Raw genomic sequence first — 18,185 nt, forward strand, 5'->3', positions numbered from 1 at the left:
GGCCGATTCTCAAGGAAACAGATGCTAGACAAAACACAATATGGCAGCCAAAAAACTTCCCTCATGTTCAGAAGAAGTTCTAATTCTGTGACAATGGTCTATTTCATTGACAGGATTGCTTTCCCAAACTACCCAAACAGGGATTTGGCAGAAATCAAAGTGCTATCACCACAATGGGACAGTCAGAGAAGAAAGGGTTGTCAATATGCTGTTTTCAGACCCCAGCTGCTGTGCAATTTTGTTTTTAAATAAATACAAGATATTGCTTTTATCTTTAGTGGTTACATTGATAAGATCCTAAAATAAGAGAAGCAGAGCCTAGAGATTAGGGCCCATGCTTGGGAACCAAGAACTCTTTTTTAAATTCTGATTTGGAGAGGAGAGACTAGATTGCTAGCATTATTGGCAAGAGATCCAAAAAGTTCAGCAGTCCAAGCTCCTAATGAGGTAACATCTTAGATACAGACAGAGAGTAAATTTAGTTGCTGGATCATGGACTTGACAATGAATATCCTACGTAAGAAGTCTACAGCAATCAGAGAGGCAGTCTTATGCCAAATCCACTAAAACATGCAGAAAGTCAACTCCTCCATAGGTTTAATCCCAGCTGTGACACTGATTCTCTGTGTGACCTTAAACAAGTTACTTAACCTCTCCATACTTTAATTTCCCATCTGCAAAACTCAGGGATGAGATGAGAATTAGTTACATTGATTTGAAAATGAAAAAAGTATCCAAATGCTAAATAATATTTCTGTCCAATTCTTGCAGATTTTCTTATCCAGTTAGTAAAAGCTTCTATCTTATCTTTCTCACCTTAAAGAGAAGTAATGTTTCAATTGCCCTAGGGATATACAGCTTCAATGCTTATAACTTGTTCTAACGTTTTCCATTAAGAAAAAAATATGAGAAGTTAACATTTACCTGGAAATATTATCAGGGGAGCACGCAGATATGCTGGTCTCCATACTGTCAGAACTGTCTAAGCTTAATGTATCAAATGCATAGTCCTTGTAGCTATGATCGGGGTAATGGAAACTATTTAGATACACATTAGATTCAGATGCAGTTCTGCTGTAGAATTCAGGAGATTTCTGCCTTTGTTCTTCACATATATGTTGATGCTTATACCCTACAGAGTGCAATCAAAGAAAAGAAAAGTAAGCTTACCTAATTTTTACACTTAAAATTCTCTGAACTAAAAAATAAATGTTTAGAAATAGCTGTAGAAGCATTTTGAACACCATCTTAATCTAAAATTGCATTGTGACCAAAGTAGTAATGTTCTACAGAATTTAATAGAATAATCATAAACATACAGAAGATTTAAGAAAACTGGATTTGCTTGTGACTGACACAAAGGAATTCATTTTCATCACTTGTGGGATTAGTTTACTGGCTAAACTTCATCAAATTTCAAACAATTTTTTTTAATATTTATTTTTTGTATGTGAATTATGGAAACAAAGGTGCAAAAGCCACGCCAAAACTCTAAAACTAAGGTGTGACAGATATTGCAACCCCATAAAATAACTTTGGGGTCTATTGTATTAAATTTATGAATGGTTATATATGACTGTGTACTGCTCCATAGAGGAGCGTTATCATAGCTCCTCCAAGAACTAAAAAGAGTGATGAATGATAAGGTGGGTTGCTGAAACTGTAAACCACTCCAGAGAGGTACGATCCTCTAGGGTGGTTTGCATATACTAATTCAAACTGGGTTTTCCAGAGACTCAAACAAAGAAAGGGTTTGTGGCATAAAAAGTAGAGTTTAAACAGATCTGTGTCTTTCTTTTGACTCAGCAAATAGGCTGAAGGGGTCAGAGGGCACCTTCAACCTTTACTGAAGGGATTGAAAGTCTTTGACCTACCTGGAGGATTGATGGGCAATTTCTGGTACATTCAATAAGCGGGTAGATCTGTTTATTGTTTTTATTATGGTGTCTCTGTAATGCTTTTATCATTACAAGAATAAATGTGCTTGCATAGAAAGAGCTGTGCGGTAACTTGTAACTGCTGGCAATACACCGTTTGTAGTCCTCGGAGAGAAAGCAACACACAGATGCTGGCCATTAGGCAGATGGGCTTGCTGGGGTATCACCTTGTATGATGGGCTGTGAAGCCTTATAACTGCCAGTCAGAAGGGAGTGGGACATAGTCCCCATCCAGACACTAGTAACAGATAGAGGCCCGAGAACTGACTTGGCATTCCTGGAGTGAACCACGGGTTGGGGTGGGATGGGAGGGGGGGGCTTTAGGGTTGCCAATTTTGGTTGGATGTATTCCTGGAGATTCATCACATGACATAATGCTTAATTAAAGATTAATCTTTGTCCTGGAGTCTCCAGGAATTAATTCTGGAGGGTTGGCAACCCTCGGGGCTATAAGCACAGTTACCCTGAAACTGTGACAAAGGGTAGCTAAAGTTAGGCATCTAAATCACCACCTAACTAAAATGCCCTGATTTTCAGGGGTGCCAAGTACCTGCAGCTCCCACTAAAGTCAAATTTTGTATTGGCCTTAATGGCAACTGAAGATCAAGCCTTTAGTTTATATGCTGAAAATAAAGAGCATATACTTTAAGTAATCCTGATTCACATTACTAAGGTATCTCCCTAAAACTTACTAGTACTACTTGAGATTCCCCTTACAAGACTGAAACAGACTTTTGTAGCCCAATAGCCTCATGAAATACTTCTGTGTGCATGTTTTTTTTTTGTTTTAAATACCACTATAAAATCACAAGTAGTTCCTGCTTCCTGTGAGCATCCATCTAGCATGTACAGATGGTAAGCATGCAAACAGAAATCTTAGTTCTTGCCCCATGTAAACACACCATTTGTAATGCTTATTTTTTTAAAAAAAGTCAGGTTAAATGATCATGATTGTGTAAACCACATGGGTGGATTGGAATGATTCAGTTAAAGCATTTGCCTTCTTGGAAACAGACATTTAGTCTGTTTTAACCAAATAATTTTGAAAACTTTTGTAAATAAAGCTGCAGCATTTATACAGAGTGCAAGAGATCATGTTCATGCAATCTAGGGGCTTGTCTACATTATATGGCAATGCACACTAGAGGGGTGTGAATTCTAAAGTGCAGCAATGTGTTGCACACTAACTGGCCCATGTAGACCCAGCTGGCATGAACTAAAAATACCCTACTACACATTAAGATAATACTTCATTACTACATTTAACACACGCTAGGGAACTTTAATGCATGCCAGGAAGATCTTCACGGAGCAGTTAAATGCGCAGCATGTTGGTGCGCTTTAGAATTCATACCCCTCCAATGCACATAGCCGCACCATATAGATAAGCCTTTGATTTATAAGCAGGAGGTATAAAGGAACCTGCCAGTTTGGTGCATAAAGATATTCTATAAAATCCCTTTTAATGCTTGTACAGTATTAAGGTATTATATTTGTCCACATTGGGTCAGAGATCACATTCTGTTTGAAACAACCGAAGAACTGCTTGCACTTTGATTCTTAAATACTTCAGACTACATTGTGCATAAACCTGTGATAAAACATGAGCATGAGTTAGACCAGGAGATGAACAGCACCAATTGAATATATTAAAATCTCTCCTGAATCGAGAAACAATCTACTGATTCATAATTAATCCAGATAATAATTTTTCTGGGGATTTTGTCACATCATATTTTATACATTTTTTTATTAGTCACCATTATTAATGACTTAAGAAATCGAATTGGGAATATTTTCCATAGTAGTTTTTAATAACATGCCTTCTTCCTCTGGTATTGTACCTACACATGAGTTGGTTTGGTTCTGGGATAGTTTCTCTGGCATGACAGTAAGCAGAATTCCATTTTAGAGAGCAAACTATTGTCACTGGAGCTTCATCAAAAAAGAGCTACAGTATTCTCAAAAATGTATCTGAATAGTGCATAGCTCACACCGAATCATAAATGGCATTGCTTTAAGGAAAGCATGAACTCCACACATCTCCAAGACAACATACATTATTTCTCCATTTCAGTCAGTTACTGAATGTTTTCCTATATACAATTAAAGCTGATTTCCAAGATGCCAATTGCCTTGTACTTGTCATTCAAGAAGAGATTAGACTTCAATGGAAGTTCAACTGAACTAGTTAGTGGAGGAGAACAAAGTGAGACACACACACACACACACACACACTCTTCAGCTTTGATGGATAATAATAAACACCGTGTAACAGTTCCTATAACAGATGTTACTGATTTGTATGTGTAGTTTGTTTTTAATAATAATTATGACAAATGATGATATTTCCAACATTTGATAAAATTACCTTTAATATTTGTACCTTTGGAATGATTAATTGCTCCTTTAAAAGAGTTTTCAATTATTCATTATGAAAAGAGAAGGAAACAGAAATTACTGAAAGGAGAAATATTATTCTAATGCGTGTATTTTTTGAGTCCTAGTTTACTAATATAGACTGCTAAAAAAACCCTTAATTTTACTTTTAAAATTAAACACTTCCCATATTTCACTGGAAAAATTAACTCTATTTTTTTATATGTTGAATATAGTGAAACATTTTAATCTTGTTGATCGTGAAAAGAGAGGATTTTAAACTGTTCTTGTGAGAATGCTTTCTGTCACCGATGGTTATCTTCTACCCTCTTTACACGCAGAAAGAATGTAAGATTGATGACAGGTATGAAAACTCACAAAATTATTTTAAAAATGCCATGCAGAAAAAAGGATAATTTACAACTTTGAATACACTTTGAAATAAGCAGAGTATCATTTCCCACAAAGAAAAATTGCACTATTGTAATAATTAAAAAATATTGCTCCTTCAATTGAATTTATGCCAATATAACTCAATGGCAAACTGTATCTCTTTCTAAGTACAGTATGTACATCATGTGTTCATCTGCAGAAAATATAATACCATGTTCTCCTTTTCTCTTTGTGCCTTAGACAGGCAGTTTACTTTAGTCCCAGTACTAACATAGCTCAGCATCAGCTTTCCAATGGCACCAAAATATAACCTACCTACATCCATTACAGCCCTTCACTGCTTATCCAGAATCTTTTTGTGAACAGATTTACTCAAGGTATGTCTCCCACTCCACCCCCAATACTGAAGTCAGGGTGATAACCAAAGAAACTAAAATAGTCTCTGACAAAGGAGTAATAAGGACCTCAAGCTTATTATTTAATAACAAAATAAAATAAAAATCTGAAGATAGGGTCATGAAGGTGATATCCAGGATTGAAAGTGAAGAGAGAAATATATACTACACAGAAAGCATCCATTGCTTACAGACATTTTGGCAATTAAGTTGCTCAACCATAGAGGCTGCTACTAAAAGTAGTAAGTTCCCAGTAAGATGTCACTACAATATTCTGCCCCTTTCCCATCCCTTCCTTGGGGTTTGCAAAAAATCCTGTAAAAAGCAAACTGTGACATAATAACAAAAGAACAAAATTAAGGTGTTTTTTTTTAAAGTAATAAGAACAAAACAAAATAACGTTAGTAACTGCGTAGTTAAGTCTAAGAATGCATATGCAACAACAAAATAGCTCATTAAAAACACCAAGACCAACAGTTGTTATAAATCCACAAATCTAGTAACTCTGAATAATTGTGAAGTCACAGCTATTACTCAAGTTGCTTTCAAAAGAGACACTTAAGTATTTTTAAAAACTGATCTTTTAAAAAAACTGTTTCCTTTATCTTCTTAGAAGGTTAAAAATAACATCTCTTTTCCGTTTTTTGTTTGTATGTATGCAACACCTCAGTCATTTTTGTATGGAGCATATACCAAAATAGCACTGTTGGCTTTACTTTCTTGTCATCAAACATAAAACAGCCCAGCTGTGTGAACCTAGTTCTGTTTTTTTGTGCTCCACTTGTTTGGTTCTGAGGCACAGAGCAAAAACATTAGGCTAATGCACAGGTGGCGTCTCTGCAGGTATGAGAACTTTTTAGCTACCCATGATAGTCATGAGTTTATTTTGAAAAGCTATTTTTTTTTTAAAGTGGGAATCTGTAGAAGGCTCTGCACTGCATTTCAACAACTTTACAATTTACACAGATTTTGGTCCTGAACTACTTGACAGTGTCACTTTAATTAGTGACTTCAGCAAAACACCTCAGGGATCAGACAGACAGATAAAAGGGTGTTCTCATACCTTTTTTGGCTTTTCCTGAGTTTGAGAAGAAAGAAGAAGAAGAAGAATTAAAAAAAAATCATATTGTATCCATTTAAGAGGTTTTTTTAAAAAAAAAAATAGTGCCCATTATTCTAAATTAGAATAAGTCATGTCTCAAGATCTTGCTCTTACAAGAGTGCTTAAACTACATATCAATTGTACATACAACACAATAGAAATTAGGGATGAAAAAGACCACCTTCATTATCTTGGCAGCTGGTGATGAGTGCTCTGTATACAGCATGTTTTCCAGTGCTTTCCTTTCTTGTTTTTTTAACTCACGAGCAGTGCAGTTTCTACTACTTTCTTTGGGAGACCACTCCATAAATTGGTTAGATTTAATTTAATTTAATGTGGACAAGTCTCACATTCCTACTTTAATGGCTTTTTAGCCACGCTACCCAATATACACAGGCTAAGCCGTACAAGTGCATGGAGTCCCACTGAAGTTGCAAAGGCCCAAGGGTTCACCTTAACCTTAGCTCCCAATTTTTCCTCAGAACTTTCTCCTCCTCTTTAGGTGGCTGAAGTTTAAAATCACCTTTACTTGTAGACAACTTAGTTTAAACAGGATATCTTATTTATCTATTGGTAGCTCTTAAATCAATTCTATGTATGCCAGAGTTGTACTTGCAACACAATCTTTGAGAAATCTATCAAGAATGACAGCTAAGAAACAGTTTTTCAGTTAATGGTTTATGCCAAAGATATTTAAAATGTGACAAACTGCTCTTAACTCAGAGAATAATTAGCTAAAATAGTATTTGAGTATGTCTACACTGACAAAGTTACAGTGCCAGCAGTTACAGTGCTGCTCAGAGAGCACTGAAGGGAAACGGCTGTTGTTTGTTCACACTGTCAGCTGCCTGCACAATAGCATGTTCACACTTGCGGCACTTGCAGCGGTATTTGGAGTGGTGCACTCTGGGCAGCTATCCCCCTGAGCATCTCTTCCTCTTCTGTTCTTAAGACTTGTGGGAAGGTGGAGGGGGTCGCAGGGCATCCCGGGTTCTGTCCCAATGCCCCGTGATGCAATGCTTCGCATCCCAGCAATCCCTGTGCTTTCATCCGCATTTGGTGGTATCTTTCAACAGTTTGTGTACTGTACGCTCTGCCTCTTTGGTCTGCAGCAATAGATCCCGCATTGTTGACAAATATGCTATTCGCTCTGACTAACACATGCGTGGCAATGGAGTTATTCCTTAAACTACAAAGGCAAGAGGAGTGCGACATTTATCTCGCCATGCACACTAGCTATGACACAAGATTGCTTATTGACAGGTGTCAGAGTAGCAGCCATGTTAGTCTGTATTCGCAAAAAGAAAAGGAGGACTTGTGGCACCTTAGAGACTAACAAATTTATTTGAGCATAAGCTTTCGTGAGCTACAGCTCAAGATTGCTTATGGCATTCACGGAAGTGCTGACCACAGTGGAATGCCGCTTTTGGGCTTGGGAAACAAGCACTGAGTGGTGGGATCACATCGTCATGCACATTTGGGGTGATGAACAGTAGCTGCAGAACTTTCGGATGAGGAAAGCCACACTCATGGGACTGTGTGATGAGCTTGCCCCAGCGCTGCAGCACAAGGACATGAGAATGAGAGCTGCCCTGTCGTTGGAGAAGCACATGGCAATTGCACTGTGGAAGCTGGCTACTCCAGACTGCTACCGATCGGTCGCTAATTAGTTTGGAGTGGGAAAGTCAACCGTTGGACTCGTGTTGACGGAAATGTGCAGGGCCATTAATCGCATCCTGCTCCAAAAGACCGTGACTCTGGGCAATGTGTGTGACATTGTGGATGGCTTTGCACAAATGGGCTTCCCTAACTGAAGAGGGGCCATAGATGGCATGCACATTCCAATTCTGGCACCAGACCACCTAGCCACCGAGTACATTAATCGGAAGGAGTATTTCTCAATGGTTCTCCAGGCGCTTGTGGATCACAGTGGGTATTTCATGGACATTAACGCAGGCTGGTCCAGAAAGGTGCATGACGTATGCATGTTTTGGAACACTGGCCTGCAGGGACTTTCTTCCCAGACCAGAAGATCACTGTAGGGGAAGCTGAAATGCCCACTGTGATCTTGGGAGACCTTGCCTAACACTTAATGCCGTGGCTTATGAAGCCATACACGGGGCACCTTGTTGAACTGCTTCTTGCGGTGCAGAATGACTGTTGAGTGTGCTTTTGGCCACCGCTGGTGGTGCCTATATGGGAGGCTGGACCTAGCCAATGACAATATTCCTATGCTTATAGCTGCATGCTGGACACTCCATAATATTTGTGAAGGGAAGGGTGAAAGCTTCACTCACGGCTGGACTGCTGCGGCTCAGCACCTGGAGGCTGAATTTCAACAGCCAGAGACCAGAGCTATTAGAGGGGCGCAGTGTGGGGCCATAAGGATCAGGGATTTCTTGAGGCAGCAATTTGAAGCTGAAAGCCATTAATATTTGTTGCTATGCTCGGGAGGTGCAGTGCTTGTAATGCTAGGAGGTGATTGTGATTGGTGCAGAGGATGCACTATGAAGTTGTAAGAAAATTGCCTGTTGCTTTGCAGGGCTCTGTTTGCTTTCAATTAATGGAATAGAGATTGCTTTCAAACCCAAACAATTATTCTATTTAAAAAAAAAAAAAAAACACAAGAACAACAACTGCAGGAGAGAGACAAACAAAAAAACACATCAACACTAAGGGGGATGGGGGAAGGGAGAGTCCCAGGAGGAGGTAGAGTCCTGTGACGGTTAAAGATTTGTGTGTATTCAGGTATCATATCCAACCTTCTCCTTTGGAGTACAGTGCAGCGGATACTGTACTTCAGCAGGGCTAAACTGCAGAGGGACAGGTGATGAGTGCAGTGGCTACTGGAAGTCCACAGGGCTGGACTGTGATAGGGCAGGAGTGTAATGCAGCAAATGCAGACTGGAACCAGAAGGTTAATAAGTGTGTTGGCAGTGTCTGTGGGGGATGCATGGGAAAGAGTTTTGCGACAGTGGCTTCAGGGGAGGACGGGCGCGGAGCTGCTTGGTTTGCAGTCCTAGTAGCACCTGGAGCATGTCCGTTTGGCACTCCATAATGTTAAAGAGCTGCTCCATGGCTTCGTTCTGGCGCGCTGCGTTCTCCTTTCGGTACCTCTTTTCGCTGTCCTGCCACTCCTTCAATTCATGTTTTTCGACCGAGTGCATCATGACATCACACAAAAAGTCCTCTTTCGTTCTTCATGGCCGCTTTCTAATTCTGCGCAACTGTTCACCAGTGATAACGAAGAGGGAGGCTGGGCTTCTAAGGTCATGTCTGTGAAGCCAAAATGCAACATTTTACAAAAGCAGTATTGTTTGCAACACTCAGACTACTGATTTAAAACACAGCCACTATTCACATACCTGTCCCTAACTGACTGACCCAGGCAAGCACACATGAGCCACAAAACCCCCCAAATGGTGAGTAACTGCAGGGGCTGGGGAAATCAGTGTTCCAGGACTGTACTGTACATTGGGCACATGGCTCTTGGGGAGAGCCAGCCTGGGGGGGGCGGGGGGGTTAATAATCATTACTGTCCCCACATTTTCCACAGGCTGTGTTCCTTACGAAAGATATTTCATTGCTGAGGGTGAGGCAGGGAATCAAGGGAGGGTCTTCAAGACTGCGGCTTCCGCTCTGGCCCTTATGCGGCTCGCCTGTGTATATCAATGGTGTCCCCCTAATGACGGCAGAGTGGCGCGGGAAAGTTACCCTTAATGGGACAAGAAACAAAGCAGTTCTGCCAAAGAACCTAGAGCAGAGCATTGCCCAGTATCTCCAAGAAAGTTTCCTGGAGATCTCGGAGGGAGATTCCCGTGAAGTGAGGGAGTCAATCAACAGCCTGTTCCGCCGCTCAGACTAGGCATGTGGTGGAAGATAAGACTGCTTTCTGCAACCCTCCTACCCTCAACAGCTCACTTCAGCGATTCCCAAATCAGATCCACTTACCAGGGGCCTCCTCTCCTGTTTGCACTTTGCCAACATCCGACTGCTGTGACTGGCTAGACTCCTCTGGGGTAGAAAAGAGCTCCTGACTGCATGCATCTCTGACCTTCGAATCATCCTCTGCCTCTGGGTCGCCCACCCCTCCACATCCTCGTCCATATTTTCTCCTCCGGGCTCGGTCTGCTCTCGACTGGCACGTGAGACATGGAAGTATCCACAGTGGCCTTCGCAGTGGAGGTAGGGTTGCCACCGAGAATCGCGTCCAGCCCTTTGTAGAACTGGCAGCTCATGGGCGCAGCACCAGAGCAGCGGTTTGCCTCCTGCACCCTGTGGTAGGCGTTCCACAACTCCTTCACTTAGACCCCGTACTGAAGTGTGTCCCAGTCATGGCCCCTTTCTGTCATGCATCATGAAATCTGTCCATAGGTATCATAATTCCTATGGCTGGAGTGCAGTTGGGACTGGACAGCCTCCTCTCCCCAAATGCTGATGGGGTCCAGCAGCTCGGCATTGCTCCAAGCGGGGGCTCACCTGGTGCATGGATCAGGCATGGTCACCTGGAAAGATGCGCTAAGACCACTGCACGCGTCACCCAGCAAACAGGAAAGGGACTTTTAAATTCCCAAGGAATTTAAGGGCTGGGGATGACGATTGGTCACCTGAGGGCAGGGTAACAGAGTTCAAACCAATGACCAGAGAGGCGAGAACAGGCATTGTGGGACACCTCCTGGAGGCCAATCACAGCACTGTCATCGACCAGGGTGTCTGCACTGGCACTGTGGCATTGTGCCCCAGCGCAGAAAGCTCTACGCCTCTCGTTGGGGTGGGTGTTTTACAGCGCTGCAACTGCACACTTTCTGCGCACTAAGTGGCTTGGTAGTGTGTGCACCTCGGGAATTACAGCGCAGGAAGCTGCTTCACTGTGCAGAAACTTGCCAGTGTAGACAACGCCTTAGTTATTTCCTTGTGAGGTCTAGTTTTCTAAATCAGGTTACTTGTCACTCACACTTTTGGTAGTCTTTGCAAGTAAGTCTATTTAGTATGAATAGATCTGAAAATACTTCCAAATGAAAACCATTGTCCCCTGGTCTTAAATTTATTTGTAGATGAGGCATCAACTGCCCCAGAATCAAGATATGCAAAGCTGCAGTTCCCACATTAAATTTAAGTCAGTCCCCTTGCCTATCTGTTGTGTTTTCTATTCCTGCATAAAGCCAAATAGCTTAATGAATATGCACAACATGGTCAAATTAAAGTGAATTTGAAAATGCTCCATTTCCTGACTTTGGTGAAATTAAAATATTCATTTTTAAATTTATATTTTACTTTTTTGGATTTTCAAATTTACATTTTTTTGGGTAAGGGAAGTAGAAATTAGAGAGAAATAATTTTAGGACTATTTAATTTAATACTTTTTTAGAAAAACATTTCTGAATTAGCTTAGCTGTCAATTCCTCCAGAGACACCTGAATAACTTTCTACAGAATTATACATATGCACACACAGATATCTCTGGCCTAAGAATTTCATCCCCAAGAAAGCTCGTAAGCCACTGGAAACACCATTAACACCTGAGCAGCACTTCAACTCCATTTAATATTGCAGTTTATGTTACACAGTACTATATTTATGGTATATACTCCAAGCAGCAAGGATAAAAAGGCATTCATCATACAAGACTATAAGTCACCACTTGCATAAGCATATATAATGCCAATAAATTCAAGGGGATTGTCCATGCTTATGGAAGCAATAAACTGGGACTATCAGGTCACCCACAACACATCACCTTCAGCGCAGAAACCCACTGGTGCGTCAAGCCTGTCAATTGTCAGAGAGAAGGCAAGTGAAGTAAGTGATGTTTTAATATACATCACGAGTTCACAATGTTTAGAATCTACTTTTTACATATACTGTACTAACAAAATGAGCTTTCTGGGGGGAAGGGCAGGGGATATTAAAGATCAATACATAGTTTTATTGTTTTAACGTGTCTAAAGAATTTTATACATGTTTTCTCTTGATCTGTCCACTTAAGCTGAACAAACAGACAATATTTATATCTATCTTTTATTTATTGGGGGGGGGGGGGAACAAACTACTTATCTCTGCAAAGCCACACAATATACTGAACAAAGAATTGTGAAGTCCTGTAGCACATTGCAGGATCAGGTAAACCAGGAGGGGTGACATCACTTGCCAGATCTAAAATTAGACAATAGCTATATTTTGGTTTTCACAAATGTCTATATATCACAACCCTATATACCACTATATAAACGTGCCCACTGTGCTGGGCTGTACAAGAATCTTCCCTTCTCTCAATTAATCTTTTCTGGGGTTCAGTGTTATTAAGAGAAATGGGAAAGATGTACAAGATCAACATATCAATCCCCCTACAAGAGCAGCATATAACTTTCTGAGATATTCAACAGCTGTTACACTTTTTTGTAGACAAAAGGGCAAGCTTATCTTTCTGATGAAATATGTTTATAAAAATAATGATTTTATTTAGGAGGAGAGCTGGCAAAGAAATAAAGGGATGATTGTAAGGAAAGGAAATCATATAGTTGTCAGGACTTAGGAAAGAAAGCAGAATAAATTTAACTTCTGCTCACTCCTGATTTGTCTTCATTCTCAACTATGTGTTTGTGATGTTATGCGGAACGTGATCCTTAGTTACACTAATCCATCTTCTATGGAATCAACCGGAGCCATATTTGAGAACAGAATTTGACCTGTCCCTAATAACAAAATACTAAATTAAAAATTATGTTTAAATCATAGGACATGAGTGAAAATTTTTAACAAATTTTCACTATTTTAAGGCAACACACATTCTCCATGGATACTATTAAAGAGAATGTAAGTTCTACCGAATGGACTAAATTATGCCTCTGTATTCATGGTACAGGCCTTCCCACTAAATTCTATTGGAGCCTCATTTGTGTCTGTATTCAAAGGTTTTAACACTTGCCCCTAAGGTTTCCACACACCGAATGCTTGTTTGATGATGCATTTTTGTATTTCTTCACTGATTTGTTCAACATATAGGAGTATTTAACAAATTGTCTAAAGAAAAGTTTCTGCAAACAATTTAGTTGCCTGTTTATGAGATTCAACAATTTTCCCCAAACTTTAAGACAATTTAGGAACAGAAAAAAGCAATTATATCCTTCAAACTCCTCCCACAAAAAGGTAATAAACATTAAAAATATCACTAAGGAAGGAGAGTGAAGCAGAGACCGTTCTACATGTTTTTTGCATTTATTCCTAGATCCCCTCTGTTTCAAATAAATCTCCCACTTTTAAAACCTGTGTGAGTGCAAGCAAAGCATCTATCAACAGCTTTAGTTCTTTATTATGTCTCAACACATCAAATTAGGCCATCAAGAAATTTCCTCATTCCCAATGAGAATAATCCCAATCTCCTAAACCTCTTTTAATAATTTAGTATCTTCATACCAGCTATCCTCTCTGCCACCTCTTTTAAGGCAATAATTATCTTCCTGTGATATGACAATCACAAAAGCACATATTATTCCAGATGGCATCGAAAAAAGCACCTTGCACAGTATCAATATACCTCTTTTTTGTATTCTCTATCTGCTTGAATTAGACTATATATTTTTTTAATTTAGTCTATAGTCTACTATTATACATACTAATTTCAGTGATTCTCTCCCCCATTCTCTCAGCATTTTCCTGATCTATGTATTAGGCAGTTGTTCATATGGGACATATCATAGTTTGGGTTGCATGCTGACAAAAGAAATTTGATTGGCAGAGTTTGCAACATAAAATTTGGGCAAAGAATTTCAAAATTAGTGGGTCTATCTTTCCCATAATAGCCAGCATCTTCAATTTGCAAAAAAGTATTTAACAATTCACAGTTGTTTCACATCACCTACTCTAAATGCAGTCTTGAAATCAGTCTTGCAAAAATCATTCCTATTTTTAAAAATTGTGATCTTCTAACTTAAAAGAATTGCTTGACATTTGTCTCTTATGTTTTGTAAACAAAGCAAACAAATTATGTCACAAAAAATAGCAAAATAGTATGGGTACAAAATATTGTATTGCAAAATACACAACAGAGAAGCTTTCCAGGCTGACAATAATTAATCTGTTTTTCTGGCTGCTTCTGAAATACTTCAGCGTGGAAGTAACCAAAAAATAAATAAATAAATAAAAATAAAGAAAGTTTGTGCAAGGCCCTCCAGAATACTGAAGCCCTAAGAAGCAAACCCAGAAGTGTGGTTCAATTCTGTAAGGTGACTATGTAAAAATGGTTGCAATTTTACTCAGCAAATCTGCTCCATATGTATTCAGTCACCTCTGTTGATTTGGTCGACTACAAGCATTTTCTTAGGCTATAATCATGCTTTTAACACATTAGCCCTGAATAGCCAACACAGATATGGGAAACGATCATGGAAAAGTACTGTGGAAAAGTAGTATGGGTTCTGTTTTGGCTAATGCACAATTAAGACAATTGTTAAGTAAATTTCTACAGTAGACTATTTATTTTTGGTAATGATGCACATGCCAGAAAGAACTGATATTGATTCTCAGATCTCAGAAATGGTTGAGTTTGCAGAGTTAACAGAATCAAACATATTTTTATTGAAAAAAAATTGAGCACGAATGAGCTCAAGCTGAGGGAAAATAAACAGAACCCCAAGGCTTGCAGGGACATGTTTCAGAGCAGTACTGTACACTGGATGCAGAATGGTCATGTCCTCATTCCAGAGTTGCACCAGCACAGCTACAACCATCAGTATTTTTAGGCACATACATCTATGATAGATTAAAATGAACTGTAATCTGTTATAAATCTTCATCTTTAAGGGACAATCATAAACCCTAATTACTCCACCCTGGCAAAAGTATCTGCACATGAAGAGTAATTTACAAGATCAAGTCATTGGAGAATGTTCACAAACACACACACACACACACACACACACACACGTTGTATCTTTAATAAGTTGTCTTAAAAAAAAAAAAATCACTCAAGATACAGTAGTTGGAGTTACCCAGCTTACCCAACACATATTCTTCAATGCACCTTTCTTGTTTACTACAGCATATGTGAAAATTATGTACTTTCAAATTGAAATGACAAGGAGCCATTACCTGTGCTCCTGCAATATAGCTTAATGCCATACATCTTATTTTGCTGAAGTCTAAAAATTGTCTATGCAGCTTTTTATTTTCATAGTGAAAGGAAAATTATTACTTCAAAGCCCTAATATAATCTACAGCGTTTACAAGTACACTGATTTGGGATTTACTTTCCAGAAGAATGAATATTAGATATCCATGAATAGAAAGCACTGGTAAGCGTTTTAAAATAACTTTACCTTTATGCATTCTTCTTGATTCAGACTCTTTGGTTATGGTTGCCAGACAGTGAGGAAGTACACTGCCACAGCTGTTGCTCTGTCCTAGTGGCAAATGACCCTGCATAAAATTTTGTGAACAGATATTTACAAACTGCACACCTTATAACTTTGTACGTCAGCAATTCCGGACAAAACAAATACCTCATATGGATTTCATGACAAAGTATCAGCTATAAACTACTTTAGCTGTACACATTCTCAATTTCTGAAATATTTTCCAGTATCTTCTCCTCCTAAAATCAGATGAAGGCTCTGGTTGCTCTACAATGATTCATGGTGCCACAATCTAGATACAATTTTCAGTTTCATCTCCACCTTTTAGTAAGACGATGAGGAAAAGAAAAATCAGAACTCTAAATTTTCTTTAAAAATCAGTTTACTTTAATTTGAAATTGCAATCACTATTATATAGTAATCATAAATTAACTGTTAATAATGCATGTGTGTTTATTGCATGACATCACTACAGGTTTAAATTAAGGTTGTTTTGGTGCCTTTCCATATCTTAACATGTTTGGATTTCCTTTACGTTTAACTCTGAATGTATTGGTTTGTAACATCTAGGGTTTATCTACACTGAAAAGTTACATCGGCATGGCTATGTCTCTCAGGATGCAAAAAAGCCACTGTCCTGGGAGACATAGTTAAGATACTTAACAACCGGTGTAGACAGTGCTATGATGATGGAAAAATTCTTCAGTCAACCCAGTTACCAGCTCTTGGGGGACATGGATTACCTACGCAGATGGTAGGATCCCTTCTTTTGCTGTAATAAGGACATGTCTACACTTCCCTCCAGAGCGATCGATCCAGCGGGGGTTCAATTTATTGCATTTAGTGAAGACGTAATAAATTGACCGCTGAGCACTCTCCCGTCGACTCTGGTACTCCACCAGTGCGAGAAGCGTAGGCAGAGTCAACGGGGAGTGTCAGCAGAAGACACCTCAGTAAATAGATCTAAGTACGTCGACTTCAGCTACGTTATTCACGTAGCTGAAGTTGCATAACTTAGATCAGATACCCACCCCTTTCCCAGCGTAGACTAGGCCCAAGTGTCTACAGCGGAAGAGTTGCAGAGTGTTTTAGAGAGTGTAGACATAGCCTTAGTTTTGGGATAATTACAACATCTAATGAAGTGAGCTGTAGTTCACGAAAGCTTATGCTCAAATAAATTTGTTAGTGTCTAAAGTGCCACAAGTACTCCTTTTCTTTTTGCGAATACAGAGTAACACGGCTGCTACTCTGAAACATCCTTGCGTTACTCAACCTTAACTCCTTAACTTTTCATAGGGGCAATAGAAATGGAAAAGCTATATATAGGCATATTACTTACTTTAGGAGTAACGCTTCGTCCAAGAGTAGCGCTACTGAAGTGTGGCGATACAGAGGGAGTAGTTTTCTTGCGGGGTAGAGTATCACTCAAATATGTGCCCTCCTTGTGCTGTTTCTTTCTTTCTTCCAAATTTCTAAAGTGCTTAAAATATAATTTGCAACACTGTTTTGACAAAATGAACTGAACTGTTTAGTAAATTACGTTTCACACAGAATATAAAGAAATCTACAGTCTTGAAATTTCACTGTAAAGAACGTGTCTCATTTTAAAGCTAAATATTCTGTTTCACATCTTGTCCAGAATTTATTTATTTATTTTATTTTAAAGGCTGCTGCAGTACTAAAAACATATCACTAGTCATAGAAATTTATATGGTGCATGGTAAAACAGTAACCAATTGTCCCCAAAGATAAAAATGCTCAACTATTCTCAATTTAGAATAGCATTAAAGACTCTCTGAAGCTTGTGCAGTGCTTAGGGTTCTTATTTAAACACTTAGCATTAATAAGTTCTGCCAGTTAAGACATATAAATGGCCAAATACAAGTGGTGTGACTTCCAAGATTCAATACGTTACAAATTCCATTTCTTTTTATGGAGATTGTGGACCAAATTAATGACAGGGAGATTATTTTAGAAATAAACAACAGTTTTAATTCTTCATCCCCTTAAAACTAAAAATTTGTTTCCATACAGATGAGTTGTTAAGAGATTCATCTTAAACAAAGCTCTCAAAAGCTATCACACACATAGAATGAAAAATATTTTGTAAACAGAAAGTAAAGCTTAACATTAAATCATCACCAATTTGAAACTGAATCATACTGTACATAAAAATGGGCCTGTAATTTTACATCAGTACTGCCTGTTGATTAAGAAAACATTGTAAGAACAGGAACACATTGCTGGCCCTGCACCTAATTATTATTTTAAAAAACACAAGGAGTCTAAGGCTTTGTTTACACAGCCAATTGAACGACAAAACTTTTGTCGTTCAGAAATGCTTAAAAAAGCCCCCTCCTGAAAGACAAAAGTTTTGCTGTGGCAAATGGCAGTGTAAATGGCTCCTGTTAACAATGTGAACCTCGCTTATAGGGGGTGGAAGTATTTTGTTGGCAAAAGTGCTAACAGTGTTTATACTGTCTGACTTTTAACGACATGGATGTGTTGCTAAAAGCTGTGTAGACAAAGCCTAAGTTTACAAGTGGCATCCTATTAGGCAACAGAAAAATAAACCCCTCCAAATGCTAATGAACTGGTAGTTTAAAGCCAATATATTTTTGGAGTTCAT

At 39.0% G+C, this 18,185-nt stretch overlaps 1 protein-coding gene across 9 annotated transcripts in view; it reads right to left on the reverse strand.

Annotated features, from left to right (window-relative positions):
* Nucleotides 1-18,185, reverse strand: part of PHLDB2 (pleckstrin homology like domain family B member 2) — a 114,226-nt gene that overhangs the window by 15,151 nt on the left and 80,890 nt on the right. For 5 of the 9 annotated variants that reach the window (XM_043510427.1, XM_043510442.1, XM_043510445.1 and 2 more), the window contains 4 exons: nucleotides 16,896-17,036; nucleotides 15,521-15,620; nucleotides 4,309-4,344; nucleotides 925-1,132 (listed from right to left, as the gene is read on the reverse strand). In XM_043510427.1, the coding sequence (XP_043366362.1) occupies nucleotides 925-1,132; nucleotides 4,309-4,344; nucleotides 15,521-15,620; nucleotides 16,896-17,036 (485 nt within the window). The remainder of the gene's footprint in view (nucleotides 1-924; nucleotides 1,133-4,308; nucleotides 4,345-15,520; nucleotides 15,621-16,895; nucleotides 17,037-18,185) is intronic. The other 4 variants (XM_043510456.1, XM_043510449.1, XM_038378857.2 and 1 more) reach the window with 1 other exon arrangement.

This window comes from Dermochelys coriacea, chromosome 1, assembly GCF_009764565.3.
Source record: "Dermochelys coriacea isolate rDerCor1 chromosome 1, rDerCor1.pri.v4, whole genome shotgun sequence".
Taxonomy (NCBI): Eukaryota; Metazoa; Chordata; order Testudines; family Dermochelyidae; genus Dermochelys; species Dermochelys coriacea.